General features: G+C 46.4%; 2 protein-coding genes across 4 annotated transcripts in view; both read left to right on the top strand.

Annotated features, from left to right (window-relative positions):
- LOC119374104 (probable glucosamine 6-phosphate N-acetyltransferase) overlaps positions 1-26,359 on the top strand; it is a 51,962-nt gene that overhangs the window by 21,223 nt on the left and 4,380 nt on the right. For 2 of the 3 annotated variants that reach the window (XM_037644172.2, XM_037644171.2), the window contains exons 2-4: positions 22,454-22,598; positions 23,203-23,265; positions 25,888-26,018. In XM_037644172.2, coding sequence (XP_037500100.1) covers positions 22,454-22,598; positions 23,203-23,265; positions 25,888-26,018 — 339 coding nt within the window. Of the gene's footprint in view, positions 1-22,453; positions 22,603-23,202; positions 23,266-25,887; positions 26,019-26,359 lie in introns of all 3 variants that reach the window. The other variant, XM_049410991.1, reaches the window with a different exon arrangement.
- On the top strand, positions 1,238-2,447 carry LOC125756362 (uncharacterized). Its single transcript, XM_049410990.1, has one exon. It carries the CDS (start codon positions 1,382-1,384, stop codon positions 2,423-2,425), a length of 1,044 nt encoding a protein of 347 aa, XP_049266947.1. The 5' UTR covers positions 1,238-1,381; the 3' UTR covers positions 2,426-2,447.

Consider the following 26,359-nt stretch of genomic DNA (forward strand, 5'->3'; position numbering starts at 1 on the left):
AGAAATATCTCTTGCTGGCGAGTAAGTCCGCCCTTGTCGCTTAATAGAGGTGCTGGTGTAGCTTCTAATAGCCTTCGTTTACTGTCGGTTTTCAATTTTACGCGAATATAATGCATAAATGCTCTGCTAGGAGAGCCTGCGCGCAGCATTTCTAGGTAGGGATTGAGGTCCGCCAGGTTTGGCGACGAACTGGGGTGTGGGGTGCTCAATGAATAGTCAAGCCCACCCGCTTGCGCGGCGACCGCATGAGCGGCTTCGTTTCCCCCGTCCGTGCCAGTGTGTCCCGGCGTCCACAAAATTTCCGCATCGATTCCGCAATCCTGTAATCTCTTTAACTTTTTTCTAATATCGTTGGCCACCGCATCTTCAGTCGTTGTTGCTGTAAGTTCAGCCACCGCTTCGTATGAATCGGTCAGTATACGAAAGCTATTTCGAAGACTCTCGCTTGCTGTGTTACTTGCGTCAATCGGAATAGTGTTGACCGCTCCCCATATGGCCAACAACTCTGCATGTAAGGGTGCACCACCACTATGGAAACAAACGCGAACAGTACGGCATCTACCAGCTCCGCTGGTCGCATTACTTTTCAAAACAGTTGTAGCCTGGCTGGTAATAAGACAAGTTATCCATGATACATTCACGAGACTAGCGTATTTTTATTGTCACCAAGCTAAGAGCGCGGAGAAAACAAATGCGAACAGCGCTGTTCGCGTTTCTTTTCGTCGCTTTTGTAAGTAGTAGGTGGAAGGTTGTAAGTGCAAGCTCGCTCGAGCGCTTGCACTTCTTACGACGGTGAACATCGCGTTCGCTGCCGCAGGTTACTGTACCTGCGGGGTCACCCGTAATGCGCGTCATATAAAAACGAGAAAAACCTGAAGTTCAAAACATGCGGAAACACGTTAACAATAACAAAATCACGAGCAACCAACGCCGAGCAACCAAAGTGATACAGGCTTGCCAAAAGAGCTCATTGAAGATAATAGCTGTCGCGTGGAGGCGCTGTATGTAAGAACTATTATTTTGCGGTTTAGTGCATCTTTGGTAACACGCGAGTACCGTGCGCCACGGGCAACGATGCGGTAACGTTGACCACGTGGTGAACGGGGTAGGCGGCAGTTTTAAACCCGTAGTAGGGTGTTTGGGTGCGCCTGTTTAATTATATTAACGGTGTTAGACTGAACTTTGTGTGTTCTGTTCGATGGTCGGGCGGGCGATGGCTAAGCGGACGGAAAAAACCACGGGCGCCAGTGATCTCGTGCAGTGCGGGGAATGCACGCGCTGGTGCTACCTAGATGAGACGGCCTTCACAAGTCTAGCCGACGCTGAGGAGGCGAGCTTCGTGTGCAAGCTGTGCGAGAAAGTGAAGGCGGCCGCGCAGCGCATGGAATCTTGCATTGAGGAGCTAAAGGGGGAGCTGAAGGTGGAGCGAGTAAAGAGAATTGAGCTCCAAGCGCAGCTCGGAGAGGCACGTGAGCGTGGGGAGGCTACCGCCAGCCTAGTAGAACAAATGGAGGCCGATCTAAGGAAGGAACAGGAAAGGCGGGCCGAGCTCGAAGAGCGAGTAAAGGTGCTTATGGCGCTTGACTCCGGTCCCGAGCAGTGGGAGGCGAAAGGCAAGGGAATCACGGAATTCCAGGCAGAAACAGGCAAGAAAGGGGACCTAGGGGCTGCAGTGACACATGTAGGAACAGGCGACAGCAGGAGAAAAAGCTACAGCGATGTGGCGCGACAGGCTTCCGGCGGGGCAAAGCAAGGAGCACCGGCAGCGGGCTCGTTATCGCGAGTCGGGGACACTCAGCGAACGGGGGATCAGCGGGGGAGAACAGGATCACAGCAATCGCAAGCCGGAAGCGAACGACTGGACCGTAGAAGGGTCCTAGTGGTGGGGGACTCCAATGTAGCCAGAGTCAAGCAGGGAGTCCTTACGACAGTGAAGGCAGACAGGAGGGTAAAAGTGGAGGCCCAGTCAGGAAAGTGCATGACGGATGCACTGGCCAAAGCACAGGAAGTGGTAGGGGACAGCATGGAGGGTGAAAACCTCGTCATCATCCATGCTGGTCTCAACGATGTCCTGAAGGGAAAGAGCCAGAACCTTCAGAGACAGTTAGAGGATGGGGTGCGTAAGCTTCGAGAAGCTTCTGAGGGTGTGCATGTGACAATATGCACCATCCCAGAAGTCTGGGGGCAATCTGGCGGTATGGAAAGGAGGGTGATAGAGGCTAACTGTGTCATCAGAGCTATGAGCCGGCAGCTCAGCTACAGCGTAATGGAGGTAAACAAAGACGTGTACGAACCCGGCCTCCGCCCTTTTGCACAAGATGGCATTCATTACAGTGGTGCCACGGGCAGGAGGGTAGGTAATAGGATGGGTCGCCAAGCCACAGCTTTTTTAGGGGGACCCAGTGCCCTGAGGCCACCAGTGTAGACAGATACGATTTCAAAGTGGCACCAATATCCAAGACACATAGAGTCCGGGGGAGAAGAAATCGACGTAGGCAGGGCCGAGCAAATTCAGATGTAGGTTATATTAACATGCAGGGTGGCAGGAATAGGTTGAAGTGGGGAGAGATAGAAGAGCAACTAAGAGAGGAGAAGCTGATGGTATATGGGTTTGTAGAAACACATCTTAGGGACATGGAACAACCACCTAGCAATCCGGACTACGCATGGGAATATTGCAATAGAACAGAAGGCAGCAGGAAGGGGGGTGGTATCGGGGCATTTATTCATAAAAGTACAGACTGGCAAAGGGTCAAGCAGGAGTGCAGGGAACATTTATGGCTAAAAGGGAAAGTGGCAGGGCAGATGACACTCCTGGGTTTTGTATACTTGTGGACAGGAGCAAAAGCCAGAGAGGAAAACCAAGAAATGGTGCAGTGCATAGAAAAGGACATTGATGAACTAGGAGAAGAGTGCGAGATAATTATATTAGGAGATATGAATGCGCACATAGAAGATATGGATGGATATACTGACCCAACCGGCAGAATGCTGCTGGATATGTGTGAAAGGCATGATTTAATCATTTGCAACAGTACCAAGAAGTGCGAAGGGCAGATAACATGGGAGGTGGGAAGGCTGCAGTCGACGATAGATTACGCACTGATGTCACATAGGATGTATGATAGGCTAAGGGTGATGAACATAGATGAATATGGTTCCAGAAGCTTGGGTAGTGATCACAAACGTATCAAGCTGAGTTTTGGAAGAGAAATGAAAATAGGAAGGAGGCAATATGAGCAACCACAGGGTAATATTTATTCAGAAAGGCAAATAGAAATAGCAACTAAAGAGATTGAGATAGTAATCACCGAGGATACTAAAACAGTGTGGACGTACACAAATCTAACTAGACTGTTTGAGTTGGAGCTTGCTAAGGTACGAGCCAAATCAACCGGGAAAAGGAGACACAAACCCAAGAGCTGGTGGGATGAGGAAGTTAAGAGAGCCATAGTAAGACGTCAGGAAGCCTCCAGAGAACACAGGCATGCTAAACAGAGGGGTGAACCGGAAGATGATGTCGAAAGAAAATGGGGCAACTTTTGAGCTGCAGAAGGGAAGCTTCCAATCTGATCAATGAAAAGATTAGAAGAAAGGGGGCCCAATGGATGGCGGAAGTAAACAAAAAGGATAGAAAGGCAGCTGCAAAGTTTTGGAACCATCTCAATTCTCTGAGTAATAAGACAAGCATGGAACAAAGGTTTATAACTACAGTTCAAGGGGTTAGGCTAGAAGGGGATGAGGCAATGGAATTTATAAGAACAATGATGACAGAAAAATTTAAACAAGGAAGCGATGCATGCACCCTAACGGATGAGGATAGACCAATTAGCGCAGTGGCTCCACTGGGACAACGAGAGTGGGAAAGGGCAGAGAAGAGGGTTCCTAATAGCACATCAACAGGCCCTGACGGCATCCCAATTATGCTAATAAAGAAATTAGGTCCAAACTCTAAGCAAACATTAAGAGAAGCAACGAGCAAAGCAATAATGGATGGTGAAGCCCCCCATGGGTGGAAACTAAGCCGGATGAGCATGATCTATAAAGGAAAGGGAGACAAGGCTGATATAAACAACTACCGTCCTATAACAGTGACATCAGTAGTTTACAGGCTGGTGATGCAGATCGTAAAGGAAAGACTACAGACATGGGTGGAGAATGAGGGGGTGCTGGGGGAACTACAAAATGGGTTCCGTAAACGAAGGAGGTTGGAGGATAATCTGTTCTCATTGACGCAGTGTATTGAAATAGCGGAAAAAGAACACAGGCCCCTGTGGCTGGCATTTCTAGATATCAAGGGAGCTTACGATAGTGTGATTCAGGAAGACTTGTGGAGAATACTGGACACACTTGATGTGGAAGATGGAATAACTAATCTTTTAAAGGACATCTATAAAAGTAACAGGGTAGTTATAAAATGGGAACAACAGGTATCCGAACCTATAGAGATACAACGCGGGCTTCGACAGGGGTGTCCCTTGTCACCTCTGTTATTTATGCTGTATCTACAAGGATTAGAAGCTAAATTAGAGGGGAGTGGACTCGGCTTCAGCCTCTCTTTTGCCAAGCAAGGAAAACACGTTGAACAGTCATTACCGGCATTGATGTATGCAGATGATATAGTATTAATGGCCGACAACAAGGAAGATCTACAGAGATTGATAGACATCTGCGGTAATGAAGGAGATAGGTTAAATTTGAAGTTCAGTAGGGAAAAATCGGCAATCATGGTTCTTAATGATAATGAAGGCAGTGAGCATAAGATACAGGAAGTCACGCTGGAGATAGTGGATAAATACAAATATCTGGGCGTATGGATAAACAACGGGGATGAGTACCTAAGGGAGCACGAAAGATACGTAATGACTAAGGGCAACAGGAATGCAGCTGTAATGAAAAATAGGGCACTGTGGAACTACAATAGGTATGACGTTGTGAGAGGGATTTGGAAAGGGGTAATGGTCCCAGGTTTGACGTTCGGCAATGCGGTCTTGTGCATGAGATCAGAGGTTCAAGCAAGATTGGAAATTAAACAACGTGGCATAGGTAGGCTTGCTTTGGGAGCACACGGGAATACCCCAAATCAGGGGGTACAGGGCGACATGGGATGGACATCGTTCGAGGGCAGGGAGGCTAGCAGCAAGATAGAATTTGAGGAGCGATTGAGAAAAATGGGAGAGGAGCGTTGGGCTAGGAAAGTTTTCAGCTACTTGTACATGAAGAATGTTGATACTAAATGGAGGAAGCGAACTCGAAAATTGTCAAGCAAGTATTTAGACAACAGCAGAATACCAAGCCAAAAGGAAACATCGGTTAAGAAGAAGGTGAAGGAAACAGAGAGGGACATGTGGAAAATGGGGATGCTTACGAAATCATCACTGGAGACCTACCGAACTTTCAAGCAGGAAATTGCAAAAGAAAAGATCTACGATAATTCTCGGGGTAGTTCTCTGCTGTTTGAGGCCAGGACGGGAGTATTGCGGACCAAGACGTACCGAGCCAAATACGAAGGCACAGACACGTTATGTAGTGCGTGTGGAGAGGAGGAGGAAACGGCTGAACATTTGATAATGTTCTGTAAAGGGCTTCACCCTACAGTCCAAGATAATGGCGCGGAATATTTCAAAGCATTGGGGTTTAGGGACAGTGAAGGCAAAATAGACTTTAAACGAGTAGAAATAACCAGGAGGAGGCTAACCGATTGGTGGCTACAATCAAGGCACGAGTGAATTGCAATTACAGTGTACTAGAATGGGGCAGTGGGCTCACTGCCGTATCCCTGCGCCGCGCCGCCATGGCCCTCTCCGCGTCGACAGCCTGGGCGCCCGCCAGGGGCGCTGCCGCCAGTTTCTCCTGAAAACTTCTCTTGCGGGGTGCGAAGCGCGTCCCCTGGTCGGGGTTACGCTGGTTACGATGTAGTTCCGGGGGGATCAACAAACGCGGAGTTGAAGGCGGTAAGAGGGCCACCACAATGACACATAAAAGAGACCACAAAAAAAAATGGAGGGAGGAGGAGGTCGAGCATTTTATTCTTCTTTTAAGCTGATTCCCCTGCAGCGCATGTTCGCGCCATTCATTCGTTTGAAGGGCCTTTGTCGATCGGCACCACGCGTGCCGCTTTTAAGTATGCTTGTTTTTCTGAAGGATCGGCATCTGTGTCTGTCCGCAAAGTGCAACTGTCCCAAAGACGGTCCGCCGCTGCATCTGGACGGGAGGGACGCGCTACATGCCTCCGGCGGTCGTGCACATAGGACATGCAGCGTACGCGCAGAGAAATTGCTGGGGCAGCGTTTGACAACAAAAACAGCTGGGCCCAACGAAGCTAGGAGTGACCGCGTTCCGCGTAGTCAAGTGCGGTAACAATAAAAAAAAAAGAAAAACAGGAGGGTCATGGTGACAGCAAAACCATACTCGTACGCGTACAGGAAAAGGAGATGTGGAGGGGAGACTGAAGTAGCTGTCATTAGAAAGCGGGAGACCCGTAGGGATTGGGCTCCTTTTGGGATGCTCCAGTGCCTGTTAGATCGTCGTCGTCGTCGGCTGTTTATTGGTCGTGACCATTTCTGCATTTTTAATCATGGCAAGCATTTGCGCATACATAGGGAGGGGTTTGTGTAAATAAAATCAGATCAGACGTCTATCAGGTCAGGAGGAGGAGCAAATCTGCCTGCTCATTGCCGGGTGTGCGGCTGTTCTCCTGATATGAAAGGCACGCAAATTATTGGTAAGGGAACCACGCAATTAGTAACGTACGTGAAGTGATTGAAGCGCAAATCTGGAAACATGGTTCGAACAAATGCATTAGTGTATCTGTCACTATCAAAGAAAGAGATTGCTTATTTAAAAAAATGTGGTTACTGATGTCAGTCTCTCTTATTGTGAATCGCACGTGTTTTATTTACGACGCATGCGCGCTTGGCTTATCAGGGAACGTTATGTGGTTTCATTAAACCTGTTGCTAGTTCCAGCGAGTGTCTTCTCTTCTTGTGTAAGCGTCCGTAAGCTGTTTTTTTCGTTTCTTCAAGTATACAGATTCTCCTATTACACAGACCAGCTCATATATGCCAATAAAAAAAAAAAAAGAGAAAAAGTGAGGCGTTGTTGCGGGGCTCGAAAGGCGAGAGTGAAGTCGCTATGATCGTTACAGTGGCGAAAGGGCATTGAAAATCGTATCGATCAGCAGGACAAAAAAAAAAAAACTTCAACCCCCCAATTACATGCCCTATCTGTTACTGCAGCGGCTACGTGGAGGAGCATTCCTCTATGCAATAGCCGCTTAAAACATTGCCCACCCTTCGTAAATCAGTCACAGCGACAGTAATTTATTTCACAACTCACAGAAAAGTTGCATCAAAAGAAGCTCCGTGTGTTGCGCACCGTAACGTTGATTTTTCTTGCGCGTAAAACAGCAACGCGCGCTAGCCGCGCCCAGCAATCCACCGGAAAGTTTCAGGTGACGCTGGGAGCCGCGCCGCCTGTCGGCGGCGACATGAAGTGCGTCACGCTCCCCCGCTCAGTGAGCGCACTACAAACTTCTAGAACACTGTAATTGCAATCCTTCAATTACAGTGTTCTAGAAGTTTGTAGTGTGCTCACTGAGCGGCGGAGCGTGACGCACTTCATGTCGCCTCCGACAGGCGGCGCGGCTCCCAGCGTCACCTGAAACTTTCCGGTGGATTGCTGGGCGCGGCTAGCGCGCGTTGCTGTTTTACGCGCAAGAAAAATCAACGTTACGGTGCGCAACACACGGAGCTTCTTTTGATGCAACTTTTCTGTGAGTTGTGAAATAAATTACTGTCGCTGTGACTGATTTACGAAGGGTGGGCAATGTTTTAAGCGGCTATTGCATAGAGGAATGCTCCTCCACGTAGCCGCTGCAGTAACAGATAGGGCATGTAATTGGGGGGTTGAAGTTTTTTTTTTTTTGTCCTGCTGATCGATACGATTTTCAATGCCCTTTCGCCACTGTAACGATCATAGCGACTTCACTCTCGCCTTTCGAGCCCCGCAACAACGCCTCACTTTTTCTCTTTTTTTTTTTTATTGGCATATATGAGCTGGTCTGTGTAATAGGAGAATCTGTATACTTGAAGAAACGAAAAAACCAGCTTACGGACGCTTACACAAGAAGAGAAGACACTCGCTGGAACTAGCAACAGGTTTAATGAAACCACATAACGTTCCCTGATAAGCCAAGTGCGTATGCGTCGTACATAAAACACGTGTGATTCACAATAAGAGAGAATGACATCAGTAACCACATTTTTTTTTTAAATAAGCAATCTCTTTCTTTGATAGTGACAGATACAGTAATGCATTTGTTCGAACCATATGTTTCCAGATTTGCGCTTCAATCACTTCCCGTTCGTATTATGCGTGGTTCCCTTACCAATAATTTGCGTGCCTTTCAGATCAGGAGAACAGCCGCACACCCGGCAATGAGCAGGCAGATTTGCTCCTCCTCCTGGCCTGATAGACGTCTGCTCTGATTTTATTTACACAAACGCCTGCCTATGTATGCGCAAATGCTTGCCATGATTAACAATGCAGAAATGGTCACGACCAATAAACAGCCGACGACGACGTTGACCAAACAGGCACTGGAGCATCCCAAAAGGAGCCCAATCCCTACGGGTCTCCCGCTTCCTAATGACAGCTACTTCAGTCTCCCCTCTACATCTCCTTTTTCTGTACACGAGTATATGGTTTTGCTGTCACGACCCTCCTGATTTTTTTTTTTTTTGCTTTTATTGTTACCGCACTTGACTACGCGGTCACTCCTAGCTTCGTTGGGTCCAACTGTTTTTGTTGGCAAACGCTGCCCCAGCCATTTCTTTGCACGTACGCTGCATGCCCTATGTGCACGACCGCCGGAGGCTGTAGCGCGTCCCTCCCGTCCAGATGCAGCGGCGGACCGTCTTTGAGACAGTTGCAGTTTGCGGACAGACACAAATGCCGATCCTTCAGAAAAACAAGCATACGTAAGTGCAGCAAAGCGGCACGCATGGTGCCGATCGACAAAGGTCCTTCAAACGAATGAATGGCGTGAACATGCGCTGCAGGGGAATCAGCTTAAAAGAAGAACAAAATGCTCGACCCCCCTCCTTCCTCCATTTTTTTTTTTTGTGGTCTCTTTTATGTGTCATTGTGGTGGCCCTCTTACCGCCTTCAACTCCGCGTTTGTTGATCCCCCCGGAACTACATCGTAACCAGCGTAACCCCGACCAGGGGACGCGCTTCGCACCCCGCATGAGAAGTTTTCAGGATGGATGGATGGATGGATGCTATGAGCGTCCCCTTTAAAACGGGGCGGTGACATGTCTGCCACCAGGCTCGAAGAAGAAAAAAAAAAAAAAAAAAAAAACTTCCTTGTTTCATGTTGGCCTAATACCTTATCTACATTGATTAAATCTATGTTATTATACCAAAAAATATAAATTCACGGTCCATCTCTCTGCCTCTTAAGGCAGAATGACCTTATTTTTCCCCCATTATTTATTTTTGTTCTTTATCTCTACTTTTCTGCCACCAATACTCTAACCGTCTCTTACTTATTTCTATCGCGGACGTGTTCAGCTTTCCATTGTTGTCCCTAAAACCCAAGGCTTCATGTAGACTCGTGCCCACACGTATACCTGGGTGAATATCGCCACATTCAATCAGTACATGTTCCATCGTTTCCTTAGTTCCCCCGCAGCATGTACATTGTTCTTCTTCGTTACTAAATCTCGCTTTATAACTACGCGTTCTAAGGCAGCCCGACCTTGCTTCAAACAGTAAAGCGCTTCCCCTTGAATTATCATAAAACCTTTCCCTCCTTATTTCGTTTTTTCCTATTCGGTAGTTACTCAGAGCCGGCTTCTTTTCCATCGCTGTCATCCAATAAGTCCTCTCCGCCTCTCTGACCTTCCGCTTAATGCTCCTTGTTGCCATATCGCCCGCACTGCCAGCCGTATATTTACTGGTGAGCCTCCTAGTTCTTTTTCTCCACTGCGTGTCAACGCTTTTTCTATACAAATACCTGAAAACCTTCTCTGCCCATCTACTCTCCTTCATTTTCCTCAGCCTCTCTTCGAATCTCATTTTGCTCTGCGCTTCCCTCACTTCAAAGCCTGTCCATCCCATATCACCCTTTACCGCCTCATTTGTCGTCTTCCCGTGAGCGCCCAACGCGAGGCGGCCCACCGTCCTTTGATTTACATCCATTCCTGATTGCACCTCTGACTTCATGCACACCACTGAGTTCCCAAATGTAAGCCCCGGAACCATCACACCCTTCCACAGCCCTCGAAGCACCTCGTACCTATTGTATCCCCATAAAGCTCTGTGCTTCATAATTGCAGCATTCCTCTTTCCCTTTGCTACCGATGCTTTCTCTTGTACCTCCATATATCTATCCCCCTCATTTACCCATACTCCGAGGTACTTGTACTCGCTTACCCTCGGTATTTTTTGGCCCTGTATTAATACCGTATGGTCTCCGTGATCATTGAATACCATCAATCCACATTTTGTTGCACTAAATCCTAGTCCTAGAGCCTCACACTCCCTTCCGCATATATCTGCCAGTCGCTGTATATCATCTTGACTGTCCGCAAATAAGACAATGTCATCAGCATAAAATAGACCTGGAAGCTTCTGCTCAACCATCGCTCCGACCTGTTTGTGTGACAAATTAAATCCAATGTTGCTACCTTCTAGCGCTTTTTCCATCCTCGCCATGTACAGCATGAATAACAGCGGGGACAAAGGGCATCCCTGTCTCAGCCCCTTGCTAATTTCAACGCTGTCCTTGCTACTTATTCCTTCCCATTCTATACAAACTGTATTTCCTCGGTATATTTCCCTCAAAAGCTGTACACAGTCGTCACCTATGCCCACTTCCTTCAATATATCCCACAAAATTTCCTGATTAACGTTGTCATACGCCCCGGTGATATCTAGATAAGCTATGTATAAGGGCCTGTTTTCTATTTTAGATATTTCTATACACTGGGTAAGAACAAACAGATTATCGTCTAACCGCCTGTCGATTCGAAATCCATTCTGAAGTTCTCCCAAAATATCATTTTGTTCTACCCACGCTTCTATTTTTAATTTTACTGCCTGCATCGCCAACCTGTATAGCACCGATGTAATTGTTAGCGGTCTATACGAGCGAATGTTATCCTTTTCTCCCTTGCCTTTATAGATTAAGTTCATTCTACTTTTTCTCCAACTGTCTGGTATTTCCCTCTCCTGTAAGCACTTTTCTACGGCTTTCAGCAGTGCTTCTTTAGTGTTATGTCCGAGTTCGTTAATGAGGCTGACGGGAACCCCATCTAAGCCCGGAGTAGTGCGCTTAGGAATTTTTCCTTCGGCCTTCTTCCAATTGAAATTCTCTAGTACTACATCTTCGTCAGTTGCACTCCTTTGCGTACTATTACCTACCGGGGGAATCCCCTGGGTGGCCTTTTTAAACGAATCGGCTGTTATCTTTCGGATGTAACCTAGCGCTTCATATCCTTCCAATTTATTTCCTCCTTCATCTACCATATGTTGTTGCATTGTGACAGACTTCCTACCCAGCGCTTTTAGGTGGCTCCAAAAAATCCTAGGCGCGGCCTTCTTCTTTTCGCGAATCTCTGTCATCCAGCGTTCACTTTCACCTTTAATTTTTGCCTCGACTAATTTCTGCACAATGGATTTTTGCTCTAAATATATTTCCCATATTTGGTTGACTTCGTCCTGTGGCCGCTTCTCCTTTTTTGCCTGTCTGTGCTCCCGTGATGCCTGACGTCGCATCTCGATCGCTTCCCGGATTTCTTTGTTCCACCAACTTTTTGGCTTTTTCTTTCCTTTCCAACAAATAGTTTTCTTCTCTATTTCCATTTCTTTCGTGATTACATGTAGCAGCTCACTATACTTCCAGTCTTTGCCTGGTAGTTCGTCTACTTTTTCCTCGACTCTTGCGGCTATATTTGCTATTTGTTTGTCATTTAGATACGAGCTGCCAAACTTTGATTCTATGTTCTTATTTTCAGTTTTATATCCCATTTGTAATATTATGCGTTTATGATCACTACCCAAGCTGTTAATGCCTTCTTCGTCTGGCGGCAGCGCCCCTGGCGGGCGCCCAGGCTGTCGACGCGGAGAGGGCCATGGCGGCGCGGCGCAGGGATACGGCAGTGAGCCCACTGCCCCATTCTAGTACACTGTACCTTCAATACATAGTGATAGTACTTAACTTTATGGCTAGGTGGCGTGAGCCGCCGCCCGATCTTACAGCTTAGGAGTGAACGGACGTGTTTTTCGTGGGCTCCGGAATGACAGCGTCAGATAAGTTTTTTTTTTTTTTGCATGATTCGAGCTTGTTTTTTTAGTTATATGAGTACATAAGCCACTAGATTGAAGGTTAATAGGGTTTACAACTTTGTACTGTTTCCTGTGTGACAGTTGCCTGGGTTTTTTTTTTATTATTATTTGTTTGTTCGGACACCACGTGGCTGAAAGGTACACATGTGATTTGCAGTGTAGCATACTCGCGGAGTTTAGTGATATCATTTGGATTTAAGTGTATTTAATCCGCCGTGTGAACGATCTAGCCATGGTCAAAAAGACCGTAAAGTGTTCAGGGTGCGGAATGGGATGGAAAATAGAGGTTGGTACGGATGAGAAGACAGAGGGAGCTGACGCCAAGTGTAAGCAATGCGAGTTAGAGGCGAAAATGGAAATAATGATGGCTGCCCAGAATGAGCTCATGGTAAGAATCGCCGAGCTGGAAAATGCGTTGGCGACAGAGCGGGAAAAAACGATGGCTTAAGTCAGCCGAGGAGGGGTTAGCAAAGGTAGCAAGCGACAGAGGGAACAGAGGGGCACCGACCCCTACAGTGGTAGACGCGAAGGGGGAAACAGGTTTGGAAAAGACAGGTGCAAGGGTCACAGGACCTAGCTTCCGCGAAGTAGTTTTGGGAAGGGGAGGGGACAATACAGCAGCAGTGGCACGCGCTAATAACCGAGGCAGTGGCCAGGTGCGGGAGAGTCCAGCAGAAAAGTCGGAACACGTGATAATCGCCGGGGACTCGAATTTAGTTAGATGCGCAGAAGCAGTCAAAGAAAGGGTGAGAGGCGACAAACGAGTTTTAATAGGGAAGTTCCCGGGACATGGGATGGGATCAGTGATGAGACAAGCTAGCGCAAAACTCGCAACTAAGGCTAATGGACGTAACCTCGTGATAATCGCGGGAGGTCTAAACGACGTCTTGAATGAAGAATCAGCCGAACTAGCGACCACATTAGCGAAAGGGGTAGATGACATGCGCGCCATTTCCCCTCAGGTGCAGATAGTGGTATGCACAATACCGGAGGTACCGGTGCGTGACGTCAACCTGCAAAGAGCGGTTGTCGACGCAAACAAAGAGATATGGCATATGAGTCGAAAGAAAGGCATCGAGGTAGTGGAAATAAACAGAGAGGTGCACAGGTGGGGTGGTTTTCAAAGAGACGGAATACACTTCGATAGGAGGCTTGGTCATGAGGTGGGTTGGCGACTTGCGGGACGCGCAGTAGCTTTTTTGGGGGGCACGCGGGCCCTTCGGTGCCCAGGGTAGCTTGTAATGAGGAAAACAACCAGGGGGACTCTTTGACAGGCAGTATAGCGAAAAACCAGAGAAAAGTTAAAAGAAGGGAGAAGGCGCGTGTTGCAATTAGTTACATTAACATGCAGGGTGGCAGAAAAAAGGAAAAATGGTTAGAGATTGAGGGACAGTTAAACAAGGAACAGATAGGTGTTTATGCGATTACAGAAACACACCTTAGAGACTTGGAAGAGCCACCACATATTGACAATTATATTTGGGAAGGATGTAACAGGATCACATCAGAAAGGAGAGGTGGGGGTGTTGGAATGCTAATTCATAGCAGAACAAAATGGGATAGAGTGAAGCAGACGTGCTCAGAGCACCTTTGGGTTTCGGGCACAGTAGGTGGAAAGAAAACGTGGCTAGGTGTAGCATACTTGTGGACGGGGAATAACTGCAGAGAAAAGAATCTGGAGATAGTGAAATGCATAAGCACCGATATTAAAGAATTTGGTCATGATGCCGAAATAATCCTTCTAGGGGACATGAACGCTCACATTCGTGACCTTGACGGATATTCAGACACCAATGGCAAGTTATTGGTAGATCTCTGCGAGCAACATAGTCTTGAGATAGTTAACGTGGGGCCGAAGTGTGAGGGGCAGATCACGTGGGAAGTCGGAAACAGGCAATCGAGCATTGATTATTGTCTCATGACAGAACGAATATATGACAAACTTAGAGAGATGAGAATAGACGAGGAAGGCATTAACAGCTTGGGTAGTGATCATAAACGCATAATATTACAAATGGGATATAAAACTGAAAATAAGAACATAGAATCAAAATTTGGCAGCTTGTATCTAAATGACAAACAAATAACGAATGTAGCCGCAAGAGTCGAAGAAAAAGTAGACGAACTGCCAGGCAAAGACTGGAAGTATAGTGAGCTGCTACATATAATCACAAAAGAAATGGAAAAAGAGAAGAAAACTATTTGTTGGAAAGGAAAGAGAAAGCCAAAAAGTTGGTGGAACAAAGAAATCCGGGAGGCGATCGAGAAGCGACGTGAGGCATCACGGGAACACAGACAGGCAAAAAAAGAGAAGCGGCCACAGGACGAAGTCAACCAAATATGGGAAATATATTTAGAGCAAAAATCCATCGTGCAGAAATTAGTCGAGGCAAAAATTAAAGGTGAAAGTGAACGCTGGATGACAGAGATTCGCGAAAAGAAGAAGGCCGCGCCTAGGATATTTTGGAGCCACCTAAAAGCGCTAGGTAGGAAGTCTGTCACAATGCAACAACGTTTGGTAGATGAAGGAGGAAATCAATTGGAAGGGCATGAAGCGCTAGGTTACATCCGAAAGATAACAGCCGATTCGTTTAAAAAGGTCACCCAGGGGATTCCCCCGGTAGGTAATAGTACGCAAAGGAGTGCAACTGACGAAGATGTAGTACTAGAGAATTTCAATTGGAAGAAGGCCGAAGGAAAAATTCCTAAGCGCACTACTCCGGGCTTAGATGGGGTTCCCGTCAGCCTCATTAACGAACTCGGACATAACACTAAAGAAGCACTGCTGAAAGCCGTAGAAAAGTGCTTACAGGAGCGGGAAATACCAGACAGTTGGCGAAAAAGTAGAATGAACTTAATCTATAAAGGCAGGGGAGAAAAGGATAACATTCGCTCGTATAGACCGCTAACCATTACATCGGTGCTATACAGGTTGGCGATGCAGGCAGTAAAATTAAAAATAGAAGCGTGGGTAGAACAAAATGATATTTTGGGAGAACTTCAGAATGGATTTCGAATCGACAGGCGGTTAGACGATAATCTGTTTGTTCTTACCCAGTGTATAGAAATATCGAAAATAGAAAACAGGCCCTTATACATAGCTTATCTAGATATCACCGGAGCGTATGACAACGTTAAGCAGGAAATTTTGTGGGATATATTGAAAGAAGTGGGCATAGGGGACGACTGTATACAGCTTTTGAGGGAAATGTACAGAGAAAATACAGTTTGTATAGAATGGGAAGGAATAAGTAGCAAGGACAGCGTTGAAATTAGCAAGGGGCTGAGACAGGGATGTCCTTTGTCCCCGCTGTTATTCATGCTGTACATGGTGAGGATGGAAAAAGCGCTAGAAGGTAGCAACATTGGATTTAATTTGTCACACAAACAGGTCGGCACGATGGTTGAGCAGAAGCTTCCAGGTCTATTTTATGCTGATGATATTGTCTTATTTGCGGACAGTCAAGATGATATACAGCGACTGGCAGATATATGCGGAAGGGAATGTGAGGCTCTAGGACTAGGATTTAGTGCAACCAAATGTGGATTGATGGTATTCAATGATCACGAAGACCATGCGGTCTTCATACAGGGCCAAAAAATACCGAGGGTAAGCGAGTACAAGTACCTCGGAGTATGGGTAAATGAGGGGGATAGATATATGGAGGTACAAGAGAAAGCAGTGGTAGCAAAGGGAAAGAGGAATGCTGCAATTATGAAGCACAGAGCTTTATGGGGATACAATAGGTACGAGGTGCTTCGAGGGCTGTGGAAGGGTGTGATGGTCCCGGGGCTTACATTTGGGAACTCAGTGGTTTGCATGAAGTCAGAGGTACAATCAGGATTGGATGTAAATCAAAGGACGGTGGGCCGCCTCGCGTTGGGCGCTCACGGGAAGACGACAATTGAGGCTGTAAAGGGTGATATGGGATGGACAGGCCTTGAAGTGAGGGAAGCTCAGAGCAAATGAGATTCGAAGAGAGGCTGAGGAAAATGAAGAAGAGTAGATGGGCAGACAAGGTTTTCAGGTATTTGTATAGAAAAGCGTTGACACGCAGTGGAGAAAGAGAACTAGGAGGCTCACCAGTAAATATACGGCTAGCAGTGCGGGCGATATGGCAACAGGGAGCATTAAGCGGAAGGTCAGGGAGGCGGAGAGGACTTATTGGATGACAGCGATGGAAAAGAAGCCGGCTCTGAGTAACTACCGAAAGGGAAAAAACGAAATAAGGAGGGAAAGGTTTTATGATAATTCAAGGGGAAGCGCTTTACTGTTTGAAGCAAGGTCGGGCTGCCTTAGAACGCGAAGCTATAAAGCGAGATTCAGTAACGAAGACGAACACTGTACATGCTGCGGGGGAACTAGGGAAACGATGGAACATGTACTGATTGAATGTGGCGATATTCACCCAGGTATACGTGTGGGCACGAGTCTACAGGAAGCCTTGGGTTTTAGGGACAACAATGGAAAGCTGAACACGTCCGCGATAGAAATAAGTAAGAGACGGTTAGAGTATTGGTGGCAGAAGAGTAGAGATAAAGTACAAAAATAAATAATGGGGGGGGGGGGGGGGATAAGGTCATTCTGCCTTAAGAGGCAGAGAGATAGACCGTGAATTTATAAATATTTTTGGTATAATAAGATAGATTTAATCAATGTAGACAAGGTATTAGGCCAGCATGAAACAAGGAAGTTTTTCCTTTTTCTTCGAGCATGGTGGCAGACATGTCACCGCCCCGTTATAAAGGGGACGCCAAGGAGGTTCTATAGAACCTCTGGAGTGGCAGTCCCGGCCGCCGCCAACGGGAGCAAGTGAAGCCGCCGGCGGCCATGTAGCTAGAGGAAAAACACGGCGCGACCGCCATAGACGGCAATGGAATACGCGCGGCGCGCGCGTTGGTTTGCAGTCCCCCAATCAAAAAATGAGATGGAAACTGCTTTAAACCCACGAACAGTTGCCTCTTCTCGTTTATGAAACAAATTATGTCATACTATTATGTCAGCTGCAGACTAATCTGTTGTCGAAGGGGTGCTTCGTATATCGAGCGCGCTGTAATTACATATGTGTTACTAGGAACTGGGTTTTTGTGTTGTAACGGCGTCAGTGTTCAAGGGGTAACCACAAGCTAACGTGGAACGCACTTATTCTCTTTACATAAGCACACATCAATCACGCGAACATTTGGCCAGAAGGAGGATTCGCAAGCATTAACCTACGTGGGCGACGTGTGCCATCACGGCAAGCGCAGCGCGCACAGCCTCGAAACGAGGTAGCTCTCGCCCTCTCAGACTAGACGCATAAAAAACTAAAGCAGCCGCGTCCTTCGGTGTTTCGATTTCGGTTTGGTCGGATTTCAAAAGAGTTACATCTTGCTTTTGCCGCAATTTTTTCTTTTCGTAACTATTTGTGTTGAAGCTACGTCAAGGAGGTAGAAACTAACAGGCTTTTGTAGATGCGCCGGGAAAGCAGGAAAAATTGTAGGTACAAATTGTAGGTGCCAGGCCGTCTGCCCCGTTCTGTCGAAGCAGCATTCTGCGAAGTGAATAGAGCAGAGGTGGTTGGTTGGTTGGTTGGTTGTTCCTTGGCAACCTGGCGCAACCCACCGCGGGGTATCGGCCATGAAACGGGCGGCACCTTATTTTAGAGATAAAATTGTTTTACATGGAGCAGAGGTGGTCAGAGCTGGTCGAGCTGGTAACCGTCCTTAGCTCTCTAACCACTTCTTCGACCGGCACGTTCCCAGGTAGAACGCTGCGCGCAGTCTTTTGGAAACATGTAACACGGATAATCACGTCATGGAATGTTGCGTTTGCCAATTCCTCGATAAACATCCATCAAATTCGATATCCATGCACCGGATAAATATGCATGCACGCCGTCAGTCTTGACTTGCAAGAAAACACCAGAAAGCTCGGAATTCTAAGGGCGTTCTGACTTCCTACTCGTACCAATATTGCTCGGTACGTCCAGCTAGACTGCACCCACTTCGTGTATACACTTAAAAATCACGTACAACGTCGTGTCAGCGAACATTTAAAGCGTAAAATTTTCTTCGCTACAACTGCACGCATGTATTACATGTATGCGCACCTTTCAAATTGTTTCCAGTTTAACAGCATGCACGAAAAACAGACAATCGTCAGCGAACTAAGTGAGGACACTTACACGTGAAAAGTGATCCCAGGCGTCTTCTTATAGCGATTTGTGCAGCCATAAGCGACGCACGAAGTCACCATGGCCTCGTAAAATGTTTAACTGCTTTACAAAAGCATGCCACCGTCCCCAAAGACAACTGCGACGGCGGGGCAACGGAGCGCACTCCGTCGTCTGCTTCCGAGTTTTTCCTTTTGCAATATGGCGGCGACCGGCTTCACTTACGGGGGCGCCACCTCCACTCCAGAAGAAATAGTATATAACCTCCTTGGGGGACGCTCATAGCATCCATCCATCTAAAGGGCACAGCCGTATACATCCATCCATCCATCCATCCTTCTTTTTCATTTCGCAGCTGAAATTTCGGTTCGCTACGCTTTCCATAACCTTCCTCCCAATGTGTCAGCAGCTGAATATTTTCGAGGGGTTGGAAATAGAGCAAAATACTGCAATACAATAGCAAAAAAATCTTGTTTTTGTGGTATGGCCACCGCACGAGCGCCAGCCAGCAAGCGAGCCGACTACAGCCAGCCACAGCCGCAGCGGGTGTTTTCGATCGAGTCGTCGCGTCGAGTCACGAGTGTGTGGTGCGGCATGTTCGTGGTCGAAGTCAGGCTTAGAAATGTTGTATGTTTGTGTCTATTGAAGGTTGCACGAAAACGCACGTGTGTAATCGCGACGACAATGCAAGGTCGTTCATGAACGTCAAAGAAGTTAAACGTTTCAGCGCTAAAAGCGTCTCGCACTTCAGCAGTAAGTGGTACCGAGTGTGCTGACAGATGCTGCTCGCAAAGGTGGTTGCTTCGGAGGGCATACCCTGCCGATGTTCGGTAAGTGAACTGTTTTTTATATATTTGCTAGTCAGTAAAAGTTGCTCTTGCTGTGCTACTAATTCGCGCATCTGCCAGCGTGCCCACCGGACAGCGAGGACAAGAGCGATAAATCAGTGTTCACTTACGGTTCTTTGCAGATGTATTGAAATAATACCTCTAGCCACGTAAAATGATTTTGTCGCTGCATGTGCCCAGCTGTCACGGCCCTAGCATTGTAACTGGTATGGAATAAGTCTGAGCACTTGGCATAGTTTTTTTTTTTTTTAAGTTAGCCCCTTCGTTTGTATTTATTCCGCTCCACAGTACAATAGTTTTGAACATCGTGTGGGCTGTTCGCATATACAGACGCTGGCATAGACGTACGTTATCGACTTGCGCATTGTTTTCGCGATAATCTAAATAGACTAAAATATGTAATCATGCCTTCGTTCACCCTCAATAATACACATATGGGAGAGGGAAGAAGTTTATTGGCAATAAAAATCCTGTGTGGCTGTCCCATCATCAATTACTAGTCATGCTGACTGAACCCCATTCTATGACACACATGGTTGCAGCAGAGAGGCACTATATTTAATGAAGATTTCTGCGTGAAGTCCCGAAATTCACACGCTGCGATCGGTTTGGTGCTAGTGCTGTTTGGCCTTTCCCACTAGTGTCCGAAGTCCACACACGTGACTGCGGTTATGCTTCTGGGATACAAGTATAATCGAATCTGCTGTACGAATTTGACAAAAGATCCGTCCCTGTCATGTTAAGCTGTTACCTACAGCCAGCTCACCGGAATTTCCCTTATGCTGATTCTACAGTGTGTCGTATCTGCATATTTTTTTTATTCTAATGCTTCAGTTTTCTTTCAGTAGCGCATCTAAATATTTTCTTTCTTACTTCCTGGTATTTTAGTATTTTATGTTTGTTTCTTTTTTTCAGGCACTACCTAGAGAAGCGGTGCAGTGGCATATATTCGACAAGGAAGCACAGCATGCCTAGCTGGAAAGCTTGTTGCGGGGAAGATCGCCGATTTGATGAAGTTATCCTGCAATAATGATAAATATAGCACGTGCCACATGCCTCCCTTCAAATAGAATTTGTTCATTTTATACAGGCTCTGCTACGTTGCAGTCCTCAAATGCCCATTATTTGATATGCCAAAATTACGGGCTCCCAGCGGAGAAATAGGCCAATAGATTTCCAATCCACAAATACAGTACTAACGGTACTAATAGGCAGATAGAATGCCAATAGACAAATACACAATAGGCAAATAGAGTGCCAATAGACAAATACACCAATGAACAAATAGAGGTCCAATAGACCAGCATGCCACCTATAGACCCATATGATACCAGTAGACCAATATGATACCAATTGACCAATATGTTCAATAATCCGATAGGCTATTGGTTTTTCTATGGGTGATTTTTGCTAGGGTCAAAACACGCGTGACTCCGTTCCACGCACGCACAAACTCGGCGGCTCGGATTTAGGATAAAGATGCCGAGCTAACTTTAGTTCTCGTATGGGAAGAATTAACGTCTGTCATAAGATACTTGAACAATACTTTGATTTAGGCGAGTTGGTACATGCTGAGCTGGGAAAAAACGGCACACAAAAGGACGAAGACGCAGGAACACAGTACACTGGACGAGCGCTGTCCAGTGTTGTCCAGCGCTGTCAGCGCTCGTCCAGTGTACTGTGTTCCTGCGTCTTTCGTCCTTTTTTGCGCTTTTTTCCCCTAGATACTTGAAATACGAGCGCGTATAACTACAGAGGGACACAAGAATGACGAACATGCGTCCGTATACACTATACTCGCCCGTGTTTCAAGTATCGTGAGTCACCAACTCGCCCAATCTATAGTCAATTCTAAGATCTGCGCATACATGACGGCAAGTCACTCAGGAGAGGATCATACCCGATGCTTTTCGGGTCATAAAAAGGGTCACGTGACCAAAAGCCAGCGTCTGGTACAAAAGGCCACACGACCATTTGACTATTCAATTACTTTACGGCGCATTGCAGTTTATAAACTGTAGCCCGTGAAATCTCAAGGCATACCCACTTTGAAGGAATTTTCACGGTGACACCAGTTTTGAGATATTCATTTCCAAGGTGTGCGATGAAATGCATATGGGTGTGCTAGCTATTTTTTTTTTTTTGCATAAATGCAAGACACTGGATATTGGTTTTAAAAATGTATCTGGAACAACAGCGCATTGTTAATGTAAGTTTCGTGACAGGTACCTCAATATCAAAGCCACTCTCAGATTTCACAGCACATCTACTACATGCATTGCAAACTCAGTGGCTGCAATTTGTCACTTGCAATGTGTATTGCAAGGAAAATAATGGGAAAAAAAAATTGTCCGGGAATGTTCGTCATTTAGTTTATTAAATATATTTCAATTTTTTCCGCAAGTAACGTCCAACATCTAAAGTGTAATCAAGCAGTGACTTATGTCTGTCATGAGAGATCTGGAAAAAAAATAGCTTCTGTATTGTCAAAAAATATAACTCTTTATAGGAGTGTACATCGTACATTGTGATAGATATGGCGGGAACATTGATCAGCAAACATGTCAGTTTTCTTGTTTTTTCCGTATATTGCACATTTGTTCATAATCTCAAGACCTTTTAGTCAGTAAAAGCATTGCTTCATTCTTCTTGCTCACATTTTAATTCTCTCACACAACTCCCTTGGATAACACCCTCTTGACTGTTTTGAATGAAGGAAAAAAAAAAGAGAATGGATCAGATTAAGAAAACTCCCACATACAGCCTTTGCTGTATGTAACTAATCAATGCATATTTTGCAACACTTGAATCGAACATATGTCCTGGCACTGTACTGAGGGGCCACAACTTTTGGTTAATTTTTGCCGAAGTACCTTTGTGCTTCTGGAATCTATGAAAGCGTGGCATGAATGTTTCTTTCCACCCAGCGTTATATGTTCTCATAGGATCGTTCTCGTTGGTGCCTGATATGTAATGACGTTCTAGACTATAAACAACTGGGAATCCTCTTGCTCTTTCCTTTAACCTTATTAAGTGAGTTATGTGTCCTTGGCTTCAAATGTTGTTAACACGCTTCCTCGTGGTTATTGTGTGCAGAATGGAGGGGAACCGGAGGACACCCTACTGTTCGACCCGAAGCTCCTGGAAAGCCTGGACACGGTTGAAGGTATCGCTGTGGAGCTGCCCGCAACCGAGCTTCCACTCAGGGTCCGACCCCTGAGCTCTGGAGACTACGACCGTGGCAAGTATATGCATCCTAGTGTGGCCTCTAGTCGGTGGCCTTAATGGCATCTGAGAACATCCACTGCGAGGATAGGGATGTTCTTCATATGTTCTGCATCATCTAGCTGCCGGACACGTACCCTTCACGCGATAGTTCGGCTGCACTGTATTATTGTAAACAGAGAGCTTTAATACCGAGAAAAGACGGAAAAGGAGTTAGCGTTATAATGTTGCATGCTCTAAACGGCGCATGCACAGAATGTAAACGCAGCTGGAGCTCTTACACACGTACGGTGTTCAACAGTAACACACGCAAAGGGATCCACACGTAAGGCTAGTGGGAGCCGTTTGCTTTAGATCAGAAGCGTAGACAGAATTTTCTTTTTTTTGGGGGGGAGGGGGGGTTCAACCGTCCTTTTTTTAAGTTCGTGCGTGCATTTGTATGTGTGCGTGTATATATACACATGCAAAATCGAAAAATTTGGGGGGGGGGGGTTCAACCCCCCCACACCCCCTGGCTACGCCCCTGCTTTGGATATTTCGACTATTATGCTATTAAATGTGGGATGTGAGACAACCTTTTCATGCAAGAATTATTAACGCCAAACATGAACTGTTCGCAGGTTTCCTAGAGCTGCTCACCCAGCTAACAGTGGGAGGTGACGTGTCCAGAGAACAGTTCCTTGGTAAGAGTGTCAATCACATGTAGAACGTCGTGTCACATACGCTTTAGTTCAAATGCATGACTGTGATACTACAACATACCGGCCACTTCCTCCATGACTGCATAATATATGCCTCTTCGTAGAGCAAGTTGCAAACATTATCTCCCCGTTTCACTGCATAAAAATTGGGGGACGCTTAAGCTTCGCCTTTAAGAGTTGAACGCGATAGCGATATCCTGCCCCTAGTGCGCACTTCGAACACTACGAGTGTTTTAACAGAATGCGCGCACTAAGGTGTGTGCCTCATGTAATGGGTAGCATGCTTTAAATCAGGGGCAATTATGCGCGAGAAACGTTTTCGAAGTTGCGATGCCCCCACTACGTGGCGTTAAGGTAATACGCGCAGTAATGCGTGTGCCTTCTGTAATGGGTGGCTGTCTTTAAAACACCAAGTCGTTATGATATTGACATGGTGTGACGCCCGATGGCAATGTACGCTTGTACCACGCAATATTACTGCGATATTACATCACGTACTGTGACACCTGTATACACGACGCGTATTTTTGGGAAGCATGAAAGTTACTTTCAGTGCAGCTCCAAGCAGAGGCGTGGCTGTGTGGTAGAACACCTGCTTGCCACGCAGATGGCCTGGGTTCGATTCTCACTCGGACCCAACATTTTTATATTTATTTTATTTGCACCTTTTTCGATTTTTCGGTCACGGACAAGATGATGATTTTTCGCTCACAACCAACGGTGCCGACACCGACGGCGGAATTTCTGCGATACGAGCTCTTTAACGCTATCGCGTTAAAAGGAGCAATACTGTATGTAGGAGCAGTCATAGGCATGCGCAGGGTTTCCCTTCAGGGGGGGGGGGGGGCGAAAGTTCCTCGCAGCACCCCCCTCCCAATGATGTCAATGTATGGCGCTGACATTGTCCTCCCCCCCCCCCCCCCCGAGTCGCAGTGCCCCCCTTCCCTCTTACGTCAATGTGGAGGGCTGACTTTGCCTCCCCCCCCCCTTAGGCGAATAGGCCTCCCCCCGCCCCGTGCGCACGCCTATGGGAGCATTACTGTAAACAGAAGTGATGCAAAAAATCACCACGTGATGCCGTCATCACCACCATGTGCCGTCATCATGACATGCATTACTGTAAACAGAAGTGATGCAAAAAATCACCACGTGATGCCGTCATCACCACCATGTGCCGTCATCATGACATCTCTGATCGCCAAAATTTGTGACGCCATGATTACGTCATCACCTGACATCATCACTTGGTCAAAGGTGGGCTGATCACGGAGGCAGTGCAAAACCACATTAGGTGCGGAAAGCTTTCGGTGGGTGGCGGGGCAGGATGAATACATCGACTGAGGAAAAAAAAAAAGATGATGGCTTTCACCTTCAAGTCGTCTTAGGTGAATGTATAAGGGGCCCTGTGATTTTTTTTTTATTTTACTAATGCGCATCTACGCTGTGCTGCAGGCGTACTCTCCAGGCGATCTGCATGCCTTAATAACCAGCCACAGCCATAACGGGCAGCACGCCGCTGTGAAGCTCTCATCCGGGTTAGTAGTCATGGCCATGTACTTGGCACCGAACTTGTCAAAAGGAGACGTCGCCAAGTACATCGAGAAGGCAATGCATCGATACAGCACCGAATTCAAACACGGTCCCTTCGTACTCGTCGGAGATCTGAACGTTGACATCATGCAATGTGACTGGCTAGTCCAACACATGATGTCACGTTATGTTCTCCGATGCGTATCGTATAACTGCAAACGTCCCACCACCATCAGGGGCACCTGTATCGATGTTGCATTCTCGAACTTTCCATTGCGTCCCATCATCGATGATCCCTTGGCAACATACCTTACTGATCATAAAGCAATCATCTTTAAAGGGAAACGAGTACCCAAGCTCATCGAGAGACGTCCTTCTTGTACTTTGCAAAAGCACATCCATTGTATATATGTAATGCATATAGTTCATCCATCATAAAGCAATCATCTTTAAAGGGAAACCAGTCCCCGAACTCATCGAGGGACGCCCTTCTTGAACTTGGTAAAACATCATCTCTTGTGTATATATAATGTTTATACTCTCAAACCTCATTATAACAAAGTTGCATCTGCCACGAAAATAACTTCGTTATATCCGAAAATTTGTTATAATCGTTTATTTGTAGCACTGTAGCTATTACAAGACTATTCTTCATTTTCTTCGTTATATCCGTGTTCGTTATAACGAGGTCTGAGTGTAGTTCATCCAAGTGCATATATACTTCATCAAAATGTATATAGTGCATTCAACCGCAAATTAATAAACATTGTGTATGTCATGCATATATAACAACGTTGTCACGTCTATATATGATGGTAGAGGAATGTGTATGGAGCATTCGCGGGTTACCTGATCATCTCCGAGCAAGCTCCTCTAACATCATTCACTTCGTGGATATGGCGGTGAATTTTTAGTATTGAACAGCTTATAGGCGCATATTTGCTGGAAAAAAGATTATGCAGTTTCACACATTAAACTGTCTCTTAAAAAGTTGCAATTTAACGTCTGCATGCCATACTAATACTTCATGGAAGTGCCTGAAACGCTACTGCTGCACTCCTATTAATTTCCCAGATAGGTTCCGGGCGATGAAGGCAGCACCGGGCACCTACTACGTCACAGTCATCGAGGACGCTGACCGGGGAGCAGTGGTTGCCTCGGCAACCCTCTTCACAGAGCTCAAGTTCATCCGTGGACTGGCCACGGTGAGGGCGGAGCATGCATACACATGACAACTAGTCTTGTTGGCTGTGCTCGTGTGCATTTGATGTGATGACTGAGGGCTCTTACAGCACCTTGGAGGTCTGTCTCTTAATAAAGTGAACCTTTGAGCTAGCTGGTTCTGCACAGTGAAAAAAGAAACAACGCGATTTTTTACAGACTGGGACAATAGTAAAGAGAATGACACAGACAAGCACTGACTTTTAACTGAAACTTTAATGCACTCGAAGGGTATTACTATATATAGTAGACTCTCGTTAAATGAAACCTGAAGGGAACAGGAAAATGTGTGCCGTTTAACAGGAGTTCTGTTTACTGAGAAATG

This window comes from Rhipicephalus sanguineus, chromosome 11 (genome assembly GCF_013339695.2).
Source record: "Rhipicephalus sanguineus isolate Rsan-2018 chromosome 11, BIME_Rsan_1.4, whole genome shotgun sequence".
Lineage (NCBI taxonomy): Eukaryota > Metazoa > Arthropoda > Arachnida > Ixodida > Ixodidae > Rhipicephalus > Rhipicephalus sanguineus.